General features: G+C 37.9%; 1 protein-coding gene across 4 annotated transcripts in view; it reads left to right on the plus strand.

Moving 5' to 3' along the window:
• GSTCD (glutathione S-transferase C-terminal domain containing) overlaps window positions 1-27,408 on the plus strand; it is a 140,337-nt gene that overhangs the window by 3,536 nt on the left and 109,393 nt on the right. For all 4 annotated transcript variants that reach the window (XR_011501811.1, XM_044767450.2, XM_014858408.3 and 1 more), the window contains exons 2-5: window positions 4,766-5,206; window positions 5,749-6,216; window positions 11,143-11,394; window positions 15,515-15,608. Coding sequence is in view for 3 of the 4 variants with exons in the window: in XM_044767450.2 (XP_044623385.1) it covers window positions 4,787-5,206; window positions 5,749-6,216; window positions 11,143-11,394; window positions 15,515-15,608 (1,234 nt within the window). In the remaining variant the exon portion in view is untranslated. The remainder of the gene's footprint in view (window positions 1-4,765; window positions 5,207-5,748; window positions 6,217-11,142; window positions 11,395-15,514; window positions 15,609-27,408) is intronic.

The raw sequence follows: 27,408 nt of genomic DNA on the forward strand, positions 1-27,408 counted from the left end.
TATGGGCCTGAGCATCTCGTTGAATGGCGCTGCCATTTTACCAAGAAGGGTGCCACTCAACGCAAAGGAACAGGTTTAGAAAAATGCCCAAGTGGAGATGTCAAGTAGGGCATAGATGTCCTGAAGTTCAGGGAAAAGGGTGTAGCTGAGGTGACTAGAGTCATAGGTGGTATTTAAACCTGTGGCATTGGAGGACAACTAGAACAGTGCCGTTAGATGGCAGAGTTGTGGCCCATTAATGGATCGTGAGATCAATCTAGTGAGTACTAACTGGCAGTAAAAAATAAGAAAGAAGCACAGAGTAAAACATATCAGATATAGTCCCTGTAGTAGGATATTTCTTTGTGATTCTTTTGTTTCAGTTTTATTTAGTGTACGATGTTACATTATAAAATTTATTTCTTATTGTGTGGCATGACCAAAAATTTGAAACCCAGCAATCAAAGGAGTGAGTGTAGATTGAGAATAGGGCAAAGCACTGAGCCACAGGTGCTAAGAGGTCTGGGGAGAATGCAACGAAGGGAATCAGGAAGGAGCCGTCAAGAACTTAATCCAGGCTGAGAGTTGTCGGTAGCCTGCCTTTAGAACTGAGGCTTTTGTCAAGGACTGCTGAGACCAGCACAAGTGCTTAGAATAAAATAGTTTCTGATGATTTTTACTTTGGTGAAATTGTTGCAATAAAATTGCAATATGCTTCAATTTATGAAATTCTAAGTTTATAAAATAGTGCTATTTATATCAGAAAAATACCCATTTCTGAATGTTTTCAAATAAGATCCCTTTAGAGATTCAATTAATACTTTTGGATTGGTGTACAGTTCTCATCCATGTAATGGAAGTCAAATGTACTGTTAAGGATTGTGAGGATTGGAAGTAATGTATAGAAGTTCTCTGCTTAGCACATAGTGGGTGGACAATAAAATGTACATAACATTATTTAGAATTGTATTCTTTATTCATGTAACATTTATTAAGCTCTTATCAAATTTCAGGCACAGTGATAATTTCTTATTCAAAAAAACAAATTAACTGGTCAATATTTTGTTGCAGTTATGTACTTTTTGGTCTTTATCAACTAATATGTAACTTATCTTTTTATCTATTATGTAATATTTAGTTGCCATAGATCCAGACTTAAATTTTGAGCACAAACTTTCAAACTTTTTCCAGTTTCTGGAGAAGTATGCTTATTTTCAATGTTTATTGTATGTTTCTTCTTTTTTTCTCTCTTTATATATACATATGCATGGAGTGAATTATTAAAGTGTTTTAGATAAGAAAAGATGTATAAAACTCATTTCCTTTTCATATGTGAAATGTTTCAACTTATCGACACTGAGATATATTGATTAGAACGAGAATGCAGTAAGGTCATTGCCTAAAGTATTAAACCTGCAACTGCAGTCATTTACAAATATCTTTGAAGATTCTCAAGTGTGAAACCAAAGCTTAGAGATGTTCTTTTTCCTCTTTATTCCCTCTGCAACAATCCCAAGCAGACTGGCCTGTCCAGGGAAGAGATGCACACTCCATCAGCCCTGTGCTGAGTTTGTGGTTGTGTCTGCTGCTCTCTCACTCCATTTCAGGAGCAGTTGCAGTGTGGCACCTGTCAAAGCCAAGAAGGAGCAAGTGACACCTTTTCTGTGCTTGGCAGGAGTGTTACATGGAGCCACACGAGCTGTGCCGCAGGAGCCCTGGAGACCCAGAAGGCAATTGTACAGCACCTACCTTTGTAAAGCTCATGACGTAAAATTAATGGACTCAGGAATTCCCTAGGTAGAAACAGAGAAGAATAAAGGGGTTTCTTTTCTATAGTGTTTACAAAGTTTAAGGAAAAACTGTGTTCTACTCTGTCAAGAAAGACAGTACAAGCCAAAAACAGTATCAAATTTGTACAGGTTTGTTAATACTTAATATTTATTTTAGAAACTATATTAATGCTTACTGGGGAGAAATTGCCCAGGGAGAGGAAATTTTTTTTAACTCCAAGATCATTAAGTAGCATTTTTAATCTCCCAGAAAAACCAACATCTATATTGAAAAAATAAATTATGTTAAGAATCAACAGTACTTTGTGCTGTCTCTCAGCCGCATCATTGATTTGTGGGTGTCCCCGTGGGCAGGTTGTTGCTGTTCTTCTTTGTTGACATGTAGCATTTATTAAGTGCTCACAGAGAGAAGAATTTCTAGAATATGTAAAGCCTATTCTCAAGGTTCTTATATGTGTTTAAAAGTGGTAAAATACATGTACCTGAATTTTTTTAAATATTTCTACATTAAATTAAATGCTATAAAGTAGCATGACATTGTTTTCAGTGTTTTTTTAAAAAAATGTTAGGACTAGTCTCATAATTACTGTTTCTTAGACTGCTGGGCAAGTGAGGAAATGGATGCTGTTTTCTCTCAGATCTGCCTCCTGAAGCACTTAGGGATTTTCTTTATAGTCCCCCACTGTCAGGAAAGGGTTCTGAGGATTGGTGAATTGTTCAGCAATAGATTTACAGGGCAAACTCCTCAAAGAGACTATCAATTTCCTAGAAAATTTTGGTTTCTTTTGCCTGTGAGCTTTAATAAGCACCCTTTAATGTTTTAAAATCAGCTCCAGGTGCCCAAGAAAACCCTCAAAAGGGTAATTAAGCTCAGGGAGAAAATGGTTTCCATGGGTTAAAAAGTTGTTTTTCTTCAATTGCGTGAAATAATTTTTCCCTAGATAATCTTTTAAACAAGTAACAAACCATGATGCAGATGTTATGTTTTAATAAAAGAAATATAAAATAGAACAGTAGATTATTTGCATTATCAAGAGGTTTTCTAAGACAGTACTAAGTATACCCCTTTGTTATAATTAGCTCTTTAATAAATTTGAGGACCAAGAAGCTTAAAGAGTATTTGCCTATTTTGCTTTTGATTCTAAAAAAATTAAGAAATTTAGAATATTAAGGGAAATTTAGTATATTGAAAGTTTCCTAAAATTCAGGGTAAACTAATATTTCAAATACACTTGAAAGAGTAGAATGTGTACTTTTTAAAGGCTTTTATAATAATTTTTCCTCGAAAATACCATCTTCTATTATCCACTTCTGTGGTGAGTGCTTTTAAAGAGTGCCATCTAGTGTCAGTTTTGGAATTGTGATTTATAGATTAGAATGTGAGGAATTTAGACCCAGGAAACGTATAAATCAAACAAAAAGTTATGATAGTTGACAGAAGTCTTAAGGATTATGACTTGAAAATGCCTATCAATAATTTGACCTCAGAATTGTGTATGTTTGCATCTTTAAAATAACAAGTGTATATATTCATCCATGCATTCATTCCACAAATACTTCTTGATTACATGTACATATACGTATATAGCAAGCCCTGCTTAGGCACAGCAGTGAATAAAATAAAAGTTCTACTCTCATGGAACATTTTAGTTGGAGACAAAATAAATATATAACGTGTTACATTAGTGATAAGTGCTGTGAAGAAAAACATAGAAGGAGTGAGAAAGAAAGCATTCTTGGGGGAGGGTGTGCTTGGGGCTGGCAATTTGAGTACAGCAGCCAGGGAAGATCTCAGTGAGAGGCTGACGTGGGCAGGAGGTGAGGGAGGGTTCTAGGCACTGGAAACGTCTGGTGCAGAGCCCTGCGCTGGGATGGACCTAGTGTCTAGAGGAATAACGAGCCGCTTTGGCTGGAGCAGTGAGCCATGGGGACAGTTGATGAGACGAACTGGGAGACATAAGAGGATTAGGTCAAAGAGATTTTTGTAGGCCATTGTAGGAACCTTGCCTTTTCTCTGAATAGGATGGGAAGACACTGGAGGGTGGTGAGTGGTGACATGGTTTTCATTTTTGACGGGTCACTTTGGCTGCTGTGTTGAAAATAGACTAGAGGGGGAGGTAGGATGGCAAGCAGTTAGGAGGCAGTTGCTGTAATTCGGGAGAGAGGTGATGGTGCCTTGCATCACAGTGGAAGCAACAGAGATGGTTGGAAACGGTCAGATTCTAGATAGATATTGAAGGTAGAGTCAAAATACATTCTTAATGGACTGGTTATGGAGGTGTGAAAGAAAAGAGGAATTACGAATGACTCCCCAGGTTTTTGGCCTGAGCAGCCAGAAGGATGGTGTTCCCTTAACAGATGGGAAAGATACTGAGGAGCAAGTTTGGGGGCTGGGGGAGAAAAAGGAACTTGATTTTGAACATGTTAACTTTGGGATACCTCAGCTATCAGCATCTAACTTAAGGGGAAATTCAAATATTTTTCTTACTGTGATTGAGCATGCATAGCTCATCACATATCAAAACCTACTTATTTAAGGAGAATCCATTTCTCATGAATGAATGAATATATCCCCCCAGTTATTATATTGTGGAGTCACAAAACAGAAGCAGTGTGGGAGGACCACTGTTATCAGATCTTCACAGGGCTCTTATCCCCAGAGAACTCTAGGTATCTTGCTTCTTATTTCCCATTTCATTCATCTTTTTCTCACCTCTAATGAGACCCTAAAGTACTTGATTGGGAGGGTTCTATTGCAAAGCTCCTGAAGTGTCCTCATTTTAAAGGAGCTGTTATAAAATCACCCCTGAGACTAGTGAATTGCACAGGGTGGAAATCTTTCTTTTGGAAGTCATTTATTCAGTCCAGGAACAAATCTTATAGAATCTTACCTATAACAAAACCTTGTTGAATTTGACAGGCTTTTAAAATATTCGTCTTTGAGCTTCTAAATAATTATGTTCTAAGGCCTGTAACCACTTCAATTTATGCTTCAGGTGATCCAATGCAAGAAGAAAATGAAAGGCATTAAGAAAAATCTTACAGAAGAATATCTATACCTGGATTTTTCTCACCAAATAGAAGGATGTATCTTTCCTCTTCACACATCTGTAACTTTATTTTTGTTATCATACTGTGACTGCAAAATCTTTAAGGTTTGCTTAGTCCTCACTGGAGAAAATGCAGATACTTCGCTACTTAAAAATGTACTGTCCCAGCATGTTGAAATCCAGATTATCTCCAGGCAAGAGCTTCCGCTGATAGTCCAGAATTGCTGTTTACCTGCAGTGGTAGAAAGCCCAGACAGTTTCTGCAGAGCAGGGCTCGCTGTTGTGCTGAGACACATCGTCCAGAGAGCATATGATGCAGAGCCCTCAAAGAAGGGGATCTTGGAGCTGCTGGGTTTTAAGAAGACGTGCCTGAAGGCCTGTGCTGAAGTAAGTTTGGTGTCTCTCTCCTGTTGTTAAAGCCAGATGGTGATAACACATTCATTTGAACATTTATGTTAACTTTCTGCTGGAAACTAACGTTTCATTTACTTGGAAACCCTGCAGTAACCGGTGAAGTACTAGTTAAGTAGCCCCTCACGTGTGCCAATGTTTCAGTGCAGTATTGAAAAGTAAGAGTTTAACATTTAATTTGCGAGATCCGGAGGCATTATTTTTAGCCAATGGCTTCTTTTTATCTTTCACTTGGTTTCCATTGAGGTTTTAAAGGGCACTTTCACATGTGCACAGGAGCTCAGGCGGCAGAGCTTGGGGAAGCCTTCTGCTTCACGGGGCGTGTGCCCTCCAGGCTTTGGGTAGTGAGGACAGATTCAGCAAGAGCACGCAGGAGGAGAGCACGTGTTCCAGAGACAGGCCAGGGATAGTTTAGCTCAAGACTTAAGTTTTCTAACCCGCCCTTATTTCCCAATAGAAAGTTAATGTTCTTCAAGTGATGTTGAAAGTAAAGATTCCTGACATTTCTTGTTTTGTAGGTTAGTCAGTGGACCAGGCTATGTGAACTTACCATCCCTTTATCTATTGAGAATTTTCTCAAAGAATCTTGTGACCAGCACCCAGCTATCCCTACAGAAATACTAAAGCTAGAGAAAAAGCTCAGCGAGCCTGTTAGAGTGCACAACGATGACAAACTCCGTCGGCAGAAGCTGAAGCAGCAGAAAGCTGCTGGAGTGGGGCCTACGCTTGCCCAGGAGAAATTGAAGAGCCAGGCCCATATACAGGAAACATCTGAGGACCAGGATCCTTCATCCCAGAGCCTGGAGCTGCAAGTGGCCTTCTCAAAGCTCACGGTGCAGGAGCACCCAGCTGCTCTCAACAGGGAGCCTGCTCACATAAGACGGGCAGGCGCCTGTGCCCTTCCGCCCCTGGAGCACGTGTTTGCAGAGGGCCTGTACTTCACCTTGGCAGACCTTGTGCTCCTGCCCTGCGTCCATCACTTTTTGGTAAGGACCGTCTGGAGTGGGCAGTCACTCAAAGTTTCAGTGCATGGAAGTGCTGAGGTTGAATCCCAGTTCCGCTTCTTGCTGTCGTTCTGCTCTTGGGCAAGTTGTTAACGTCTGTCTCCATTTTCTGCTCTGCAGATTAGAGGTAATAATAGTACTATCTCGTAAGGTCAGTGTGGGATAGAGGACAGTTTGTGTGAAGTGTGGTGAACAGTGTTGGCACACAGTAAGCTCTCCATAAACGTTAGTGATTATTATGATCTTTAATCTTCAGTCGATAAAATGTAGCAATTGTTATAATTAGTAATTTCAAATTACTATTGTGAATACCTTCTAATATTAGAGGTCCGAGTGTTAAAACACTAAAAAATCTTGTCAGCTATATTTTGTAATTAAGAAGTCACTTAAAATACTAATTTCGTTGTTAGGTATTATCAAATCAGAAACATTTTATCCTCATCTGTCTGCTTCTCTGTTCTCCATAAGGTTACTTGGGAGATTTCCTTTCCTTGTGGGGGATAGAGACATATATTCCCTCCTCCCCCTGCCATGCGGAGGAGAAAGAACAGGTGCAAATAGCATCAGAGTGAATGGGGAACTCCACTCTTTGCAGCTTTCCAGTTGGTTTTCAAGAGGTGCATTTTTCTTGCTTTGAAGCATTTCACCTTTTCCCCTACTAAGAAGTCAGATGTCAGATTTCGTTCTCATTCTCTGTCGCCAACACTTCGGGTATCTCTATTGACAGAGGAGAAAAGACTTCTAATGAAAATCTGCATATTTGGAGGCTGGTGCTTCTCTGATAAGTTAGGTTGTCAGTCACTTGGCATTTTCTTAAAGATCATTTCTCCTTTCTTCAAAATGGAAACAAACGAAGATTGGAAACCAAAATAACTTCCGAATTAAAGGATGTGAAAAAGAGAGAGATCCAGGAATTGTTTAGATATTGTTTAGTATTTTAAATGTCATGTGTATTCACCTTGTCCACGGAGCTAGGTGGGGAGAAAACATCGGTTTTTTTTTCTCCTGGACAGATGATTTCTAAATTCTCTTATCCCTGCGTCCTTCCCTTTATCACCAACTCCAGCTGTTCAAGCAGTTTCTAGATACATGTTAGGAAATGCTGTTGGTGTTCATGGCTTCTTGGTCTTAGATGACTGTGTGTGTTTCTAATTTCATAAGAATTGAGTCAAAGTGGCACAACCATTAATTCATTCGAGAAATTTATTGAAAGCCTACGGTGTGTGCCAGGCTCGGTTGTAGGCACTAGGAATGCAGTGACGAACAAGACAGGTAAGATCCCAGCCCTCATGCAGTTAATACAAAATAGGGGAAGATGGAAAAGAACAAGTAAGCAAGTAATATGTATTTAAATGTGAGTGCTGCAAAGAGAGGGGAAAAAGGTGATAGACAAGACCAGTATTTGCCTTCAAACTCAACACAATATAGAAAATTGGACTCACCTCCGTGAAGGTGACTTTTAGATCTTTATCCAGACAGCTGTCTTCAGCTAGCTTGCATTTGATTTAGCTTAATTTAAATCCTATTTACCTGATTAGTGTCAGTTGAGGTTAAAGTATTCCTAACTGAGAGGACTTCTCTCCTCTCCACCCAGGTTGGACATCTAACTGACCACTACTGAGTAAACCTACAGAATTCACCAAGGCACTTTGTTTAGAATAGGAGAAAATGTGTACACTCAGCCTTTTCTAGTCTATATATTCTATGATTAAATGCTTCTCTTTTGACATTAATATGTAAACTCATTCTCAAAATATTTTCCTTTCTTTGTATTTTTCCTGGATCTGCACATTTTCTTTCAGAAATTAATTTTCTTTGCCAAAACCTTGATGTTATTTCTGTTATATTTATTTTCCTACGTTAAGTTGTCTTGGGTTAAGAAGCAGTCTTTTAGGTTCAAATAGCGGCCATGATGCCAAGCCCTTATGCTTGCATTGGTGCACATCCAGGTGATGGAGTGGCAGTCCAAGTGATCAGAGTCAGAATCCAGTCCAAGATCAGGAATGACGGTCAAGTTACTGAGTTTGGATCAGAAACATAGAGCTGAACCTAGAATATAAAAGAGCAGTCAAGTTTGCTAAGTCCAGTTTTGGAATACCAGAGGTCAAAATTGGAAGAGTTCGGGAAAATCCCAGTTCTGCTGAACAAAAAAAAGCCAAAGGTGCAAAACAATAGCGGCTAGAGTGGGGAGGAGTTGTCTGCACCTGCTCCAAGCTTCTCTTCCTCTGCAGAGTCAACGCCTGAGGGCCCAGCACTTCTTCACGCAGGTGCCTGACAAACCCTCTCCTCTGGAAAGTTTTAGAAATAGATTAAACAGGAATATACTAAAATGCACTCTTCTCATGATTGTCCTTCGTTTGCTAGACTCTTCAGTGTGTAGTATAGCAGCAGCTGGGAGAAATAGCAGTGAATGGCCGCCCCAGCACTGTCCTGCTGCTCCCTGACACCAGCCAGCTGGGTCGTCACTTGTAAGTTGCTGCTCGTGAACAGGTGCACTTTGATGGATGACTCTGCTCCTGTGAGACAGGGAAGGTGCCATTTTTGAAGTCTTTTTCTAACTTGAACACTTATGATTTAATATTCTACAGTTTAATTTCTGCGGCTTCGAATTGAGTTTTTAGAAGTATGATACTTACTGCTAAAGTAAAATCATTGTGGAAATTGAGTTTTGAGCAAAAACACCTATATCAAATGCCTTTTTCATTGTCCTCATTGACATAAAGTGGGGAATAAAATGGAACTCTCACTCTTGGCTGGCATCTGGCAAAAGCCATGGATGCCACTTGAGTGGTTGGTTTATAGCTTCCATGTCCTCTCCTATGCCTTAGCTCCTGAAGGTTTCCGTTTTAACCCACCAGTTCTAATATATATATTTAAATGATACAGAACTGGGATGCTATTTCCATTGATATAAGTTGTTACTATGTTTTACCCTGTTTGCACTGCTCAGTAAACTTTGTTAGTTATGACATGTTTTTGAAAGTAGATGTGACTAAGGAAATGATATAAAATAAGGACAAAATATTTTATATAATAAGTGATTGGAAAGTAATGCAGAGGAGGGGACCTTGTGGGTAAATGTATATCTTGCTTCTCTTTTGATTTAGACAAGTTTTTCTGTCCTCTATTAGAATTAACCACAAAGCCACAAGGGTTTTATTTTGTGTTCTTGGGAGCAGTAATTTTTTACCATTGCTTTGAGAAAGAATTCTCTTATTTTCCTGTCCCTAAGTAACGCTGTGATATTTATTACCGTTTTGATCTTATCAGCCGGGTAACTTTTTTCTTTTCAGATCATTTCTAAGGAACAGATTTAGCTTTCTTCTCACACAGTTTTCATTAGCCACTTCCTTAAGTATACCTTCTTGAGTGTGGTGAATGTAGTTTGGTACCTCCCAAGCTGTCTGGATATTAGCAGAGCAGCCTGGCGTGTTGAGTAACTGGGATCACCTGTCATGAAGAGTAAAACTCTTCAGTTTCTTTCAAACATAAATTATTGTTACTTAATCACAGCTTATTTCCAAAAGGAAGGACAGATGCCATGTGCATCTAACAGATAAGAGTAAAATCACTGCCCAGGAGAGTAAGGACGGTGAGGAAATGAGGACATTTTGTATTTAATTTATCATGGCTTAAGCAAAATTCCCTTAGCACATAATCTGTCTCCAGGCAATTAAGAATTTTGGTGAGAATTGTAAATTTTTAGATTCCCAGAGTACCATTTAGACAGTTTTTTTCAAACTTTTTAATTTCACAGCAAATAATTCATTCTACAAGGTGATTGAGCAGACAAATATATGTTTATATTATATATTTAAAAACTTATAAATACATATAAAATAACACACCTGACTACATGCTGTGTACTCTAATATTTTCTATTTTATTTCATTTTTTAAAAAATCTACATTGATTTCACAACCTCCTAATGGGTCATAAACCATGGTTCGGAAAATGCTAATTTAGAGGATTATTTTTTGAAGGAATAAATGGTTCCCTGGTCATTTGTTCACTAACTCAGCAGAGCAAGCATTTTTTCCAGGCGGTGTTTGAAGTGCTTGCAGTGGACAAAGAGAGTTAGACACCACCCTGCCCTTATAATCAATTACTTGTGCTTATTTAACCTTAAAGTTCAGTTAAAATAGAGTAAAATATATAGACGTGTGAATTTTTCATTAATTTCTATCCTTTCTGGCTCCTGCTTTGATTACTGAGTATTGCTAGATATGTTTGTAGAGGTTTCTGTGCCTTGACCTTTTTACTTATCTATCTGTTCATAATCATAAGTCATAGTCTGTTTATGACATTTTAACTGTTTCTGTGGAAACAACATTCAGTACCTTGCAGAGAAGCAAGAACATTCTAATTTTTTAAAAAATTGAAGTTTGGTGGTAGTGATAGGAAGAAAGCATGTGATCAAGAGAAAACAAAAAATATTAATTTGCATCAGGAGTAATGGTTTCAAATTTTTCTGATTTGGATAAATTAGAGCCTTACTTTAAGGGCTGCATTACAATAAAAAGAAACTGCTGATGAATGCAACTACATGGATAAATCTCAAAAAACATGAAGCTAAGTGAAAAAAGGCAGACATATTTTATGGTTCCATTTACATGAAATTCTAGGAAAGGCAAAATGGTGCACATGGAAAGCAGGCCCGTGGCGATGTGCAGCTGACAGGGGGCAAAGGTTGACTGCAGGTGGCCAGGGGCGGCCTTTCTGGTGTGATGTAAGAGTACTAGGACTTGGAGGATGGTGGTAGTCGCACGGCTGTATAAATTACTAAAACTCATGTTTGAACTGCATGCTTAAACTGTGTGAATTTTATGCTATGTAAAGTTGCTTCAATGTAGCTGTTATAAACAAACACAGATGTGTAGTAATGGGCTTTGTTCTTTTCCTGTTCAGGTAGTTATCTGCAAGAAGCTTTCTGAAAGGCTGGTAGAATTTCCGCTGCTGGCCGCCTGGTACCAGAGGGTTCAGGAGGTGCCAGGGGTGAAAACAGCAGCTTCCCGCTGTGGGATCCAGTTTCTCCACTTACCAGAGTTGCCGACCACCTCCAGCGAACAGCATCCAAAATTCAGCGAGGCCGCAGGAGCAGAGGAGCACAGCGACCCTTCGTTTATAGGAGGCCCAAGACCCACTATGACCAAGTTAATGGTACTTAAATTGTTTTCGTTAAAATTTGCTTTGAAAAATTCCATGTGATAATGTTCCCAAACGTTCCACCCCGACTTGTAATCATTTGTTGACATTGTTTTTGTTATAAATTTTATTCATAAATTTTATTCTTAGCTATCTTATATCACTCTTGACCAATTAATATTTCTGCTAGTCTTTTGCATTTAAGTGAAATATAGTAAATTGAAAACTTTTAGCATTATGTGTCTTTGGAGCCAAATAAGTCAGACTATGTATTTTTAAAAAGTATTTTTCTCAAAACTTTTTTTTTTGAGGAAGATTAGCCATGAACTAACATCCCCCGCCAATCCTTCCTCTTTTTGCTGAGGAAGATTGTTGTTGAGCTAACATCTGTGCCCGTCTTCCTCTGTTTTATGTGGGATGCCACCACAGTGTGGCTTGATAAGTGGTGTGTATGTCCATACCTGGGATCTGAACCGGCGAACCCCAGGCCGCCAAAGCAGAGCATGCGAACTTAACCATTATGCCACCAGGCTGACACCTAAAAACTTTGTTTTTATATTCAAGACACCAAAGTCATATTACATCTAGTCAGGTTTATTCTTTTAACCTGATGTTTTTCTGTTTCAAAGATTTGGTCTCAGTTCTTTAATTTTGAGATGATGATTTAAATTAAAGAAATATGAAGATGAATATCTCAATTTATTTCCCAGAGTTTTGTCTAAATTTTAAGATTTTTTAATTGTTTGAATTTTCATTATTTTTTGATTTTAATGCTTTTTTATGATTTATTTTTCTCTCTTTGCAGCATAATTTGTTTCTAATAGTACTAATTGTAAAAATTTTCACCAACAGGCTTTCTTTCCTCTACCATTCAAAACAATCTACAAAAATGTTTTGCTTTTAGACTCTTTGAAGATTTATTTGAATAGAGAATTCATAAAGTAATTTGGGCTATTCATCTGAGTTATACTGGAAAACTATTCATTGTATTTTCCTACTTGGCTTAGGAAGCATTTGAGTTCTATACGTAACAGCAAGTTTGCTGATTTAGAAAAGGACAAGGTGTTAGTAGTAATACCACCCCTCAGCTCTTCAGCTCAGCCTTGTCAGCCAAGTGAGGAAACAGTGAAACGGGATGAGATAGCTGATTTTGGAAGATACCGAAGCACGTCCAGAGTCTGATGTGTCTGATCAGACGGTTAATTGTGCAGGGACCTCTCGTTCATCTCCTGAGTGTTTTTAAATAATCAGGAGAGTAATCTGCTTTGTATCAAATACTAATTTTTAAAATTTCAACAAACCAGAAATCTGTGCTTGTAATTCACACTTGTGCAGTCTTGCAGGAAAGATTGGTAATTCAGATTTTTCTACCTCTACTTTTCCAGCAATAAAATAACATTAGGAAAGACATTTGCATATATACATTTAAAAATATTTATGAACAAAGAAAAATAACTAAAATTCAAATTTGGAAAAAGTAAGTAATGTAAAAATAAACCCTTTTGTAATAATATAAAAGATATAGAAGAATCCTGAATTTTTAAATTTAATGGGTTATGTTATGTCTCCCAAGAAGCAGACCCCAAGATGGAGTTAGGTGTGCAAGAGGTCTACTGAGGGAAACAACTGTGAGGGACATGGGGAGGGAGCCAGAGGAGGCTGGGAGAGCCTTAGGCCGTGATGCTGGTTTGACCCCTGTGCTTGAGACAGGAAGGGAAGGAAGTTTGGGCCAGAAAAGTCTTTGGCTTCAGTGCAGCTCTAGGGAAGTTTTGACAAGCCAGTGGAGAATCCTTGAGCTGGAGTCATCTGTCAGAGAGTTCCACATTTTTCAGGAATGGGTCCACCTTAGCCTCTCTGCCACTCTCAGTCGCTGGCTTGGGAACAGTCGGTGGGAACACTATGCTAGGGACTGGGTGCTGGGTTCTACTCCCAGCTTTGTAGCTAAGCTAACGTTGCCTTCAGTAAGTCATTGAACCGAAGGATCTTGATCTCTCCATTTATAAGTTAGGAGAGTGTGCTAGACGTTCTGTATGATTGACTTCTGATTTTAAAGCTTATGGTTGTATGAAAGTTGACTGGCACATTACATCCACAGTTTTTTTAAAAAGCAATGTTCAAGTCTGAAAATAAGTTCAAATCTCAATTTTCATTTAATTTAACTTGATAGTATATATTAGATACAATAATTTTCCTTTTTAACAGGGCATTGTTTTTGCCACTGACTAGTGAATTTCTCTATTGATAAATATTTTGAAAGACAACAAATCTTATATCATTAATATATTATGTTAATGTATTAACTTTGTTTATACTGTAACTTTTCATTTCTATATAATCACAGTATTTTCTGCCAATTACATGAGGACAGATGAAATTGGTGCTAAGTGGATGTGTAAAATAGGAAAGTTTTTCTTAGGAATATTCACACCTCACCTATTTTTCTCTTCTGTTTTCTTTGGCACAATCTTGCCTCCAAAATTTCCCTTATTCTCCAGAGGTTTTAAATTTATTTATTCATTCAGCTGTTAAAAAAATGTCCATGTGTCTCCTGAACCCCAGACATTGTTCTGAATGTTGAATACATGAAGGACAAATTGGACTGCCCTCATAGAGCTTAGATTTGGGGGGCAGTAAATAAAGAGAAAACATAAGTAAATGTGTAGCACATTAGATAGTGATAAGTGCTGTAAAAAAAATACTGTGGGATGAGGGGTGGAGGTGATGGAGGTCGGATCCCTTTTAGACAGGGTGGTAAGGAAGGCTTGTCTGACGAGGGGAAGACATTGAGCAGATAAGCTGAATGGACATTTGACGATTTGGAGGAGTGTCTAGATAGTAGAGGGTCAAGCTGCAAAAAGACTCTGAGCAAATGGATGGAGACAGAAAGTAGATCAGTAGTTGTCTAGGGCAGGGAGCTGAGGGGAGAGTGGACAGTGTCTGCTAATGGGTATGGGGCATCTTTTCAAGGGGATAAAAATGTTGTCAAATTAGATAGTGGCAATGGTTGCACAACCATGAATATTCTAAAAACCATTGAATTATATGCTTTAAGTGGGTAAATTTTATGGCAGATAAATTATATCTCAATAAAGTTGTGTTTTTAAAAAGACCCTAAGATAGGGATGAGTTTGGTGGAATGAAGAACAGCAAGAAGTTCAGTCTAGCTAGGCTAAAATAAGGGAGGCAGAGAGGTAGATGATGTCAGAGAGAGGTGTGCATCTTTCTGGATGCGAGTAACAGCATTCGACATCTTTGCCTGTAGATATGTCTCTGCCCCAACACAAAAATCTTTATGCTATTTCCTTTGGGACTGTGTTCAGCTGGTTTTCATAATGGAAACTAACCTCATGAACTAACTGATACGAGGGGTTAATGATAGATTCTCAGGGGTTTTTCTTTTGAATAGGCTATTCCTAAAGATAAAAACACCTGAACCGTGGATGTTTGTCCCGTGGGCTGTAAACAAAGAATGTGATTGGAAGGGATCTGGGAATCCAAGTGCGAGCCATGCCTCTGTCTGGAGATCAAATAAATAAATGTGCAACTCCTAACATGGGGAAGGTTTTTATGTGTTGAAAAGTCATAATTTTTGAAAATGTTGGGAACCATTTGGTTAAAACAGAGGCACCCTTTTCTAGAGACAGTGCAGGCCCTTGTGAAAGCCTGGTGTGGATGAGGTTTGGGTGCATGTTGAAGCGGGCTGTCTGGTCCTCTGTGTGTGCCTCCTGGGCTGTGGCAGTCCTCATGTGTAAAGACAGACCTTGATGGACGTGTGTGGAGTCAGCTTTTGATTATGTGGATTGTTTTCGATAAAACTCTTATCCTCAGGTGACTTTTCTCTTTGATGCCTAGTATATTTCTAGGTAGCTTATTACTTCTGTGTAGTTTCAGGTAGTATTTAAAAATAGCATTACTTTTTATCATCTCAGTATAAAAAATAATAGAAAAGTAGCTGTGCTGTCAAAAACTCAACATATCATGTTTCTTGTGCAACTAAATATGTTGAGGAATGCCCGATGATTGTTAACATTTATCTTCCTCCTCACCAGTATAGAAAATAGAAATTTGGCCTTCTGCAATGTAACAGGACTTTATTAATTCATTCATTTTGGAAAGGGCCTCTTTCCTTTTCTAGGAAAAGGGCATCGAAGTGATGTTTTCTCCCCACCCTTGCCCTGCTTGGACACTTGACTGGAATAGACTTCCTGCAGCAGTGAGCCCAAAAGAAGGTGAGTATTTTTTCTCCTTGAAATCTTACTCATTACCTGGATACCCTCTTCAGATCCGTCTTCCAGTTCTCTGTTTCTCTCTTTGGCTGTATGTAATATTTTGATTATATTATCCATTGAGTTTTCATTATAAAAATTTTATGTATACAGGTTACTCGTATTTTCCACACGTTCCTACATTTGCTTCATCTGTTGCCTTTTTTCTTTGCTGAAGTACCTTGAAGCACATTCCAAATAATGTGACACTATAGTACATACATCTAAAAAATATTGACATCTTAAATAATCACCATGTGATTATCACACCTAATAAAAATTAACAAAAATTCCTTGATCTTCTAATAACCAGTCCATAGTCATTTCCCCCTATTGTTTGAAAAAATATTTTCAGTTATCTTTTTAGTTAAATAATTATATTTTTCATTGTTAGAAGTTATATTTTGTTTGATAATAACCTTTTCCTTGCTTGTTTCAGTTTCCTCCTTTTATAATTTTTTAAAGATGGTTATTTTGTATTCCGTATTTGTTGTTTCTAATAACTGATGTCCGTAAGGATCTAGTTCTGCTGTTTGTTTTTTCTGTTGACTTCCCTCCTGGTGTCTTATTTTCCTGTTATTTTTGTAATTTTAGATTGTGAATTCATTTTGGGGCTACCTAAATCTGTGAATCTTGTGGGGCCTGGGTTAGGAGTGATTCCCGTGGAAAGGATCTATGTTTGCTTCTGCCAGCATCTCAAAGTGCTAGAACTTGAGGCCATTGAACATCAGTCTTTCAGCTTGAGATCCGACAGCCTTTCTGCCTGGAGCCGAGGTTTGAACAAACCAGTCACCTTCTAACATCTTCCTTTGCTGTAGAGTAGGACTTTTTGTTTTAATGTATCTTTTCATAGGGAGTATAGCTTTTTGAGTTTTCTGCATGCAGATAGTGGTATTAGTTCCAGCTCTCCTCCGTGTGAGGGATCAAGGACTAGCCTCTCTTCTTTGTCTTGCTGTTAAACCCAAGATCTCTATTATTAGCAGATACCCTTCCGGCAGCTGTGGTGTCATTTCAGGCTTATTAACTGCTTTTCAGCTTCTTTTCTCCTTTTTAAGGCCCTATGGATTTTCCTTACTCTCAGAAATCCATTTAGACATGTAAAGGATGACTGTTGAATTTTAAATACCATTTTAGATGTTTTTAGGTGGAGAACTTTTTTTATAGCTTGATGTTCCATATCTTTAATTGTTCATCTATTCTTTAGTTTTATACTAAGCCGGGTATAACTTCTTATTTCCAAAACTCTTTGAAATCGCTTGCCTTCCTTTTTGGTACTCTCGTCTTCGCTGATTCTTCCTGTTCTATTCTATTCTGTCAATCAAGAGGATAATTTAGGATTCTTCCAGAATGGAAGAAGATTAAGTTGGGCAGTTAAGAACTCTGCCTGAAAGATATTTTATAAAAATGAAATTTTTTTTTTGGTCTTTAATTAAATATATGAAAGATGGTCACTAATGAATTTGTTAATGTTTTAATTTTAAATATTTTCTGAAATTTTGAAAAATTTAAATGTTTTTATTGTATTTGCAATTGGATTTTTTGTATACTCTTCAGTTTTAGTGTACATTTCGAACAGGTTAAAACTATAGTTTAATAAATAAAAATCGAGTTTTCATTAATATTTATATTTATCAAGAAATGTTTACGGAGTTTTTTAGTTCCACATGTTATGCTTCATCCATAATTAATTTACTCTCAGGCCAAAATAGTATTTTCACTTATTAATTGAGCAGTAGTTACTTCTGCTCCCAACTGAGAGATCTGACATTAAGCATTTGCGTCTGGTCGTTTTACGGGTTAGAAGTGCGTATCTCACAGCGTTCGAGGAATATCTTCCTCATTATATCCCTTGAATTGGATCACCTTGTTTTCATGAATTTCATAAATATGACAGTTAAGGAGTTATGTATAACAGCAGAGCTACATGGTTTGCTCACATTTCACTCGCTGTTTCTTGAAAAGTTTGTAGTCTTTGTTAAACTAAGGCAGAATTGTGGCATTTTAAACTTTCTGTTTTCAATTCTAGCAATTTCAATATCGCATGGTAGTAGAATCTTTGTGAAATGAAATTATTATGCATAAGGGTGTGGAGTGTTCTCATGATTCGTGTTCTGGTACTGCCTTTTAGGAGAGACTGAATTGTAATAAGATTTTATTGGTACTTGGTTCGTTTAGATATTGCAAAGACTAACTCCTTATTCTGAATCCACTAAGTTACCACCATCAAGACTGCACCATCCACCATCAAGATGGTGGTGCATATTATAAGAATTATCCTCTTGACTAGGAAAGGCTGTATTAATCCTTGTGATGGAGTCTACTGTATGTCTTAGCCTGTCTAATCTTCCACTCTCTGCTCTTATCTGTTCCTCTCGCCACACCTTACATACCCTTCCCTGAACTTTTCCATTTCCTTATACAGCCTGTGCTTACTATCTCCATGCCTTCACTTTTTTTTCCTCCAGTCTGGACTATTCTTCCTCCTACTTCCCCTTCTGTTGAAATTATACCCATCTTTTAAGGATAACGCAAACACTGCTCCCTTCATTAAGCCTGCTGTATGGGCTGTGGAGTCAGCCTGCCTGATGTGAAGCCTCGGCTGCTAACTCACTAAGTTACCTATGGCCACACTCTCAACTTCTCTGTGCCTCAATTACTTATCTCTAGAATAGGGTAATAATAGTACTGACCTTATGAGATTGTTGGTGCCTTCAGTGAATGAACATGTAAAGCGCTTAGTACAGTGCCTAGTAAATAGTAAATGTTAAATAATACTAGAACACTAGTCAGAGTTACCCACCCCCTCAACATTGCTTTAGTACTTTCTTACACTTCCTTTTTGGCACCTGTAGTGTAATTGTTCAAGTGCATGTTCCCCTTGTCCAGTGTCGGACTCTTGAGTGTGAGGCCTTGTAGATGGACTCTCAGCCACTTTGTATTGAGTTGAACCAAACTGAGGCTATGGATCCTTTTTTTAACTTATTAAATTTCTACATAAACCTCGCAATGTTTTGAATTCTTTTATCTCTTATAGACTTAGGAGGCTAAAACAATTGAGATTATTTAGTTTGAAGAAAGAGAACTGAACATTTAATTTACATCCTTATTATTGTTGTTGTTATCATTGTGTTTTTTATGGACTGTTTAGGAATAAGTTGCAGACATCATGCTGCCTTAGTTCTAAAAACTTAACTATCTCCTTTAAGAACAAGAGCATTTTCTTATGTAGCCGTAGTCCAATGGTCAAAGCAGGGTATTTAATTCAGTGCATACTGTTATTAATCTGTGGTCCAATCAGTTGGGTTACGTTTGACTGCCGGGTCTCTTTAGTTTCCATCGATGTGGAACACTCTCTCAGCCTTTCTTTGTCTTTCAGAACATGGACTTTTTTGAAGCAGTCAGGCCAGTTTTTTGTAGCATCTCTCTCGATTTGGATTTATCTGTTTCCTCCTGATTAGATTTAAGTAGAACATTTTTTGCAGGAGGACCACAGACATGACCCCTTGTCCTTCTCAGTGCGTTGCATCAGGAGGCGCGTTACGTCAGCTTGGGCCCAGGGATGCTGACTTTAACCATTTGCTTAAGGTGGTGTCTGCGACGTGACTCTACTGTCATGTTACTATTTTGCTCTATTGAATTAATAGATAGTTTGTGGGGAAATAATTTGTGACTACATAATAGCTTATTTCTTTTCAAAGTTTCACTCACTAGTTTACATTCATTTGTTGTTTCTTGCCTGTGATATTTGCAAAATGGTGATTTTCTTCAGCTCCATCGTCTTTCTGTATTTATCAGTTTCCACTCTACTGTAAGAAAGTTTTTCCTATTCAAATGCTTATTTATTGTGAGTATTGATGCTGAATTTTTATGTTATTGCGTAAGTTATGATCCATCACTGTCACTATTATTTCAGTGCTCACGTTGTCCCAGATTGTGAGTCTCTTCAAGCTGGCTCTGATCCTTTGGAAATGACCAGACATTTTATGACTACTTCCTAAATTTCTGGCATAACAAAATATATGGGCTCATTTGGTCATTTCCCTGCCCCAGCCCTAAAATCAGCTGTTTCTGCAAGAAGCCCTGGTTCCTTTTAGGAATAGTGTTTAGAAACAGATTTGGGCACTTGGCGTATGACAGATGTATGAGGGAATAGATGTGCGTATACACACATGTGTGTACACATCAGTATCTACTGCTGTATCTACCTATGTGTCTGTTACCTATGTATATATTGAAAACCATGAGTTTATACTGATAGCTCTAATTCCAATCCAACACCACAAGATTCTTGGTAGTTCTTCTGAATTCAGTATCTGTATCTACCTTTGCTAACAGTAAAAATCATAGCTCCCATCACCTATGTGTTTGCGCCTTTGTTCAGTCCTACACTATATGACAGTAATTTCAGAATTGCTGTGCCCATACCTCTGAAAAATACACCTACTGAGTTGAATTCCAGATTGTTGCAGTTGTTTTCATCTTTGAGGGTATATGGTGAAATTCTCATGCATCTAATGAGATGGTTCTATATAAGAAGAATTATAAAAAATGAGGAATGGAAGGTTTAAGGTAGTGTTAGTTGCATTCCCTGATAGAAAATATTCAACCAACAGCATCCTACTGCACTGAGAAGATTCAGGCAGCTGTGTGCTCTCTGTTCCTATTCACCTTCAAGTAAGTGCTTTCCTACTTTGATGAACTCCGATCAACACTGTGTGAGCCGAGGACTCTTCCTTTTGTTCAGTCCAGCGGCACCTCTGTTCTTGCCCTCTGCATCTTTGCCCTCTGACTGTGAGGGAGGGAATGGATATAGTCTTTTGCCTTGAGACCTAGAATAGAGCTGCCCTAAGCCACTCACTCCATGCAGTGTTTCCCTGTGCCCTCTCTGTTCTCCAGTGGGTTTTAGCTGATTTTTGTAGGCTTTAGGTTCCTATATTACCGGTTACTCCTATGAATAACCATACCAGTCATATGGGAAGGAAGAGAGTCAGAAGCATGACTTTGTTGAAGATAAAGGCAACAAGAAGATAGTTCTTAGGTGTTGTTCCAGTTATAATCTCTTTCATTCTCATATTCAAAGTTCCACTGTCTTAGAAATATGGTCCAGTTAGGTGTACTTGAGGCCTTGGTTTTTCTTTTGAGCTACATGAGAGCACCATCTCCTAGGGAGACTGATATGGGGGTAGTGCATAAAACCTTGAATATCACCACCCATTCAACCTCACCCCTGTCACCCAGTTTAGAGTGTATGCTTATCGGTTGAGATAAAAGAAAAAATTTTCATGGCACAGTTTTACTAGAAGGAGATAGTAAGGTTTCTCCTTCTAGAGGGCTTTAAACCTAGGAGATTTCATTTGCTTGCCTTAGTCATGTATGAATTCTTAGAACAAGGGTTACAAACTGGTAAAGTCTAGCTCCTTTTATGTAAATGACTGATTGAATTTATGGTTCTAAGCGAATATACAATTTTTTAATCCTAGTGGCAGATTATTCTCTCTTAGTAGTAAGATATTCCTTTTTATCAACCTTTATGTATGGCAAGTATAGATGACTAAGATTTTATATTTAAAAGCTTATCCTGATAAGGATCACTTACGTAAATATCCAGTTTTTTCCCATTCCTTTTCTTTTTTTCCTTAAAGATTGGCGCCTGAGCTAACATCTGTTGTCAATCTTCTTTTTTTTTCTTTCACTCCTCAAAGGCCTCCAGTACGTAGTTGTATACTCTGGTTGTAGGTCCTTCTGGTTGTGCTGTCTGGGACGCAATCTCAGCATGGCCTGATGAGCCATGCCATGTCTGCACCCAGAATTGGAACTGGTGAAACCCTGGGCCACTGAAGCAGAGCACGCAAACTTAACTGCTTGGCCACAGGGCCAGCCCTCCCATTTATTTTCTATAACATATTTGGAGTTGAAAAGAATGAGTTGATCCTTGACATTAAGAAAAAAAATAAGATGGTGATACCTGCTATGACTAGTAAAGACTGGCCTCTGTTTCCTCACCCCCACCCCTTCACTGTCTGCATCTAGAACCAATGGGTTGCCCTTCCTTTCTTCTTCGAGCAGAGGTGATTCGGCAAGCAAGGGAAGAGTGTGTCAGGTCTTTGGAGAGGGTTGGATCCAAGGAGAAGAATGGAAGGACTAAATGGAGCCTTTCCCCGTGAGTGATTCTTCACAAGTTCTTACCAACCCTGTGGGACATGGTAAATAGCATCATTTATTGCTATTCATGCCAGAAGGCCACAGATGCTAAAAGTTCACCATAAGAAAGAATTGTCTCACCTACAGTATAAGTAGTGCCCTCCTTTGAGGAATCTGAAACATAAAGTTTGTTTTAGGGCCTCTAGGCAGATGTGAGGAAGTTCCATTCTCCTAAACCATTGCTTTTCAAACTAGGACATCCATGAGAATCATTTGGATGACTTGTTAAAACAGATTGCTGGGACCTACCCCAAGACTTCCTGTATAGCTACTGTGATTGGAGAGATAGTCATGGTTCAATAGAACAGGTTTGAGATGGGGTCCTAGAATTGCATTTCTAAGAAGCATCCAGCTAACGCCGCTTCTGCTTGGGGACCGCTCTTTGAAGTATTCCCCTTGGAAACTGAGATAGCACATGCATTGACTGCTTTGATTTCAGACTTTTGCCACCAAAATAAAAACAACAAGATTAAAGCTTTCTAAAATTTTTCTTCACAATCTAGAACATTATTTTTCCGCTTTTAGTATGGAATACATCCCATGTAAGAGCTTGTGCGTATCTCTGAAACATTTGGTAACTATGAAAACTTCTACTTTAAGCCAATTATACTAACAAATATAAGTGGAATAGAAGTATCTTGGTAATCTAAATAAAAATAACAGTTGCACAGAATTTTTCTCCTGAAATACTAGTTTTAGATTCTTATATTTTCCACCACACTAGACAAGATTCAAAATTAACGTATTTGTTGTCTTACTTTGAAAAAAATTATTCTCCAGTGAGAGACAACATAAGGATATATTCTCCCCAACATGTTTTTGTTTACATTGAATAGCTTTAGGTTATAAAGGCTGTTACATTTTGAACCTTTTGGCATTTAAATACTAAAAGTACACCAAAAGAATGAGATCAAAGGGGGGTTTTTTGTTCACTTTTCTGGGAAAAAATTCCCTAACATAAATGTTTTTCATTTCTATAAGTTATACTTAGCTGTGAAATCCAAAACCTGACCATATTTGACTCAGAATTGTACACATTTATAACTGTTTTCTCTTCTTTCAAGAGTAAGGTTCTCAACAAGCATTTTGGTGCTTTACCAGAAGTAATACAATCTTTGTTTAAACTGCACTTTAATCTGAAACTAAAAGCCTCTAAAAGAGAGTATATATAAATATAGACAGAATTTATATTAAATGGTCTAAAATATAACAAGGCCTCAAAGAACAAGTTTGTTATTGGTTAGGTGATGGTCTTTTGATTGAGTGCCAGACACTAATATATACAGGTGTAGAGGCCGAGATGGAGACAGAGACACATCGCATGCGAATGGATGTGAATGATGTAGAGCAGACCATGTGTTCAATTCATTTTTTCTAGTAGAGAGTTAGATAAGTCAGCTAGAGTAATAGAAGTAATTGAAACTGGCAGAGAGGTAGGTAAAATTTTACTAGGCAAGTTCTTCAGGTTGTTATAGTATTATACATTCCTTATGTACAAATGTTAGTGTTTTATAGAATAATGATTATACTTGGTAATCAAGAGAGGTGATGCTGATTGTAGAAATTTTTTATGTCAGTTTTAATGAGTAGCCATTAGGTGAATTTTTTAATTAAAAAATAAAAGTAATGTACCATGTTATAATCTTTACTGGACTGGAAAGTAAAGAGGTAAAGAACTACTAGAAAGGTGACTTTATTTTTCAGTGTTACTTTCTTCATGTGACATTTTAAAAGGTTTAAAGTCTCTTTGTGTGAAATTTTAAAACTTTAAGAAAAAACCATATAAAATAGTCAATTTTATTATAATTATATAGTAATAATACGTTGACTTTTATTTATTTAAGCCTTTTTTATTTAAACCTTTTAAAATTTCACATGAAGTAGCACTTAAAATAGTCAAACTCTCCTCAAATTTACCTATAGATTTAACATAATTTTTATTAAAATCTCAACAAGTTTTTTGTAGGTATCAACAAGGTTATTCTAAATTTTACATGGAGAAAGGAATTTAGAAAAGAACCATAAAAGAGAGAGGATCACTGTATTCAACGCTAAGACTTCCTGTATAGCTACTGCGATTGGAGAGATAGACATGGATCAGTAGAACAGAGAACCTACAGAAGGGCATGAATAACTCAGTGGAGGAACGAGTCTTTTCAACAAATGATGCTGGCAGAGAAACAACATCCATCTATAGGCAGAGAAAATGAATCTCTGTCTAGATTGCACACCTTCTATAAAGGTTAACTCAAAATGGATCATGGATTTAAATATAAAATTTAAAGCTATAAAACTTTACAAGAAAATGTAAAAAATTTTAAAAAGCTTTGGGAGGGGCTGGCCCGATGGCATAGCGGTTAAGTTTGTACCCTCCAGTATGGAGGCCCAGGGTTCACAGGTTCGGATCCTAGGTGTGGACCTACACTGCTCATCATGCCTTGCTGTGGGGGCTTCCCACATACTTAGAAGGTAGAGGGAGGAAGACCAGCACAGATGTTAGCTCAGGGCCAATCTTCCTCACAAAAAAAAAAAGAGGCTTTGAGAGTTGGGATAGAAAAAGAGTTCTTACACCTGACGCCAAAAGCATCATTTGTAAAAAATTTTTTCATAAATTGGACTTCATCAAAGTTAAAAATGCTCTGCCAAAGACTCTGTTATAGGATGATAAAATAAATTGAAGACTAGAAGAAAATATTTGCAAATCACAAATATATGCAAATCTGACACAGAACTTGGGTCTGGAATATGTAAAGAACTCTCAAAACTTGACAGTAAACAAAGAAACAGAAAAGAATACAGTTACAGAATCAGCAAAAGAAGTGAACAGACATTTTACCAGAGAGGATATACAGTTGCTGCATGTACGCATGAAAAATTGTCTGCTTCTTAACCAGCAAGGAAATGTAAATTAAAACTACATCGGGATGTCACTCCACACCACAAGATCGCTATACAAGTTCAAGACTCAGCACTTGCACTGTTGGGCTGTTATCCCAGAGAAATGAAAACTTATATTCACACAGAACCTGCATGTGAATGTTGTGGCAGCTGTGTTCTAATAGCCTCAAACCAGAAACAGCCCGAGTGCCTTTCAGCGGGTGGTTAAACGAATTCCCATGCGGCCCTGCTCTGGAATACCACTCAGCAGTAAAAAGGAGTGGACTGTTGATGCTTGTCACGATCTGGGTGGATCTCAAAGGCATCATGATTAATAAAAAAAAGCTACTCAAAAGGTTACCTATATGATTGCATTTATTTAACACTCTCAGAATGATAAAATGAGAGAAGGGGAGCCGATTAATGGTTGACAGGGATGGGTGTGGCGGGCCGCTGCTGTGCAGGGGGTTCCCTTGTGATGATGAGGTGGGTATATGAATCTAGACGTGGGATCCAATTGCATGAAGCTGTACATACACTCACAAATGAACGCGTGTAAAAACTGGTGAAATTAGCAAAGCCTGTAGTTAACAGTATTGTACTAATGATAATTTCCCAGTTTTGATGTTGTGCTACGATTGTGTAAGATGTCACCACTGGGGAAGCTCAGTGAAAGGTTCATGGGACCCTCTGTACTATTTTTGCCACTTTCTGTGAGTCTATAATTATTTCAGAATAAAAAGTTAAAAATATAATTTAAGTAGAAATATTGAAAAGATCAAGAAAATAAAGAATATTGAGGGGCTGGCCCAGTGGCGCAGCAGTTAAGTTCGCACATTCCACTTCAGCAGCCCGGGGTTCGCCGCTTCGGACTCCGGGTGCGGACCTGTACACTGCTTGTCAAGCCATGCTGTGGCAGGTGTCCCACGTATAAAGTAGAGGAAGATGGGCACAGATGTTAGCTCAGGGCCAGTTGTCCACAGCAAAAAGAGGAGGATTGGTGGCAGATGTTAGCTGTGTGCTTATCTTCCTGAAAAACAAAACAAAACAAAACAAAAAATACGTATATATAGAAATGTTTCTTAGCTCATCTTCTGCAAAAAATACTTACTAGAAAACTTCCAGAGATCAGTTATAAATCAAATGATAGTGTGATACAAGGCAAGAACTACAAAGACATCTTAATGTATTTCCTTTGTAATGAAGAGCAGTGCAATACCGATAGACACAGGTAAACGTTGACTTTCAGATTTGACACTCCATTCTGCAGATTGCTGTTCTCAGGTTCCCAGAGAAATGGAGAAAGTCATATTGGCATAACATAATTTGAGTTTCTTTATATCAGCATTGCTTCAGAATAGTGATTAGTATTGTGTAGGAGTAGCTCAAGTATTAATCCTGGCCGCTAGTTTGCACTAAGGCTCCTGCCCCTCCACCAGAAAACTTGGAAGTTGCTTGAGGATGTCATGCTGCTGTCTATGTTGTGGATGTTAGATTCATGAGAAGTAAAGTTCTTTCATACAGAAAGCTTAGTGTAGTGTCCAGCTTCAATTATACATTTGCATTTCAAAGTACTGAAAAGTGGGACTGAGTGTTTTGTTTTGACTGTCAAATTGTTGAGTGAATGAGTTTATTTTGAACTTTAAATCAGCTCAGGGTGGAAATGACGCAGTTGTATAACATTGTACTACTGACTAAATTGTTGAGAACCACTTTGCTGTGAACAAGGCCTGAAAAAGAGTAGCAAGATTACATTAAAACTTATTTCTTTCGAGTCCTCCCCAAGTGTAAGTGCAGGACCAGCATCCACCGTAGAGGCAGCGGGGCTCAGCGGGGCTCAGCGGGGCTCAGCGGGGCTGGCGAGCTGGGCTCATGGCTGTGCCTCCCTAAATCCACGTAGCTTTGGCCGCACTGGATTTCTTACCTATTTTTTTCTTTTTCTGTTTTTAGCCATGAAACCAGATTATCTTGTTAGGAAAATACAATGCCTTTTTTTTTTTTTTTTTTTAAACATGCAGTTAACTGTGGTATGTGATTAAAGAAAAAAGTTAAAGGTCTTTTTTTTCTCTTGGAGTTAGATTTGCTGTAATTCTTCCCAGTATTATATTATACTTTGTTCTATCCTCTGGGTTAGACTTCAAGAATACTATTTATAGACCATATTTTTAAGTACTTTGTAAGCAGAACCCGTGATGACTGATTACCAAGAACAGTTTTACTGGCCAGTTTGTCTAGGGCTGATTACATAGAATCTTTTAAGAGTATTGGTTTTTAAAACAAAATAAAAGTATTTGACATGAGGAAGTATGTATGTGATTATACAAATTTATCTGAAGTTTGTTTCAATTAATTCATAGGTAGAGTGTGAAAATTATTTGGAAATTTTTTTTGTATACAAATGGACAGGTTGAGAATTTGTTGAACAGTCGAGGAGATTTGGGTCTATGCCTGACTGCAGTAGTCATTTATTATAGCACTAGGCAAGTTTGAGAGTTACCATGGTTTGTTTTAGGAAATTATGAATTCACTGATAAGAAACCTCAAATTATCCATTCAGGAGTGAATATTGTTAAATGTTAGTATGTTTCAGAGATTGAATTGCTTCAGAAAGTTGGAATAGGATTTATGTGAGTAATGGAATGTTTATTCCTGAGAAACAGTGCCAGGCAAGTATTCTTATCTCCTC

Source organism: Equus asinus, chromosome 3, assembly GCF_041296235.1.
Source record: "Equus asinus isolate D_3611 breed Donkey chromosome 3, EquAss-T2T_v2, whole genome shotgun sequence".
Taxonomy (NCBI): Eukaryota; Metazoa; Chordata; class Mammalia; order Perissodactyla; family Equidae; genus Equus; species Equus asinus.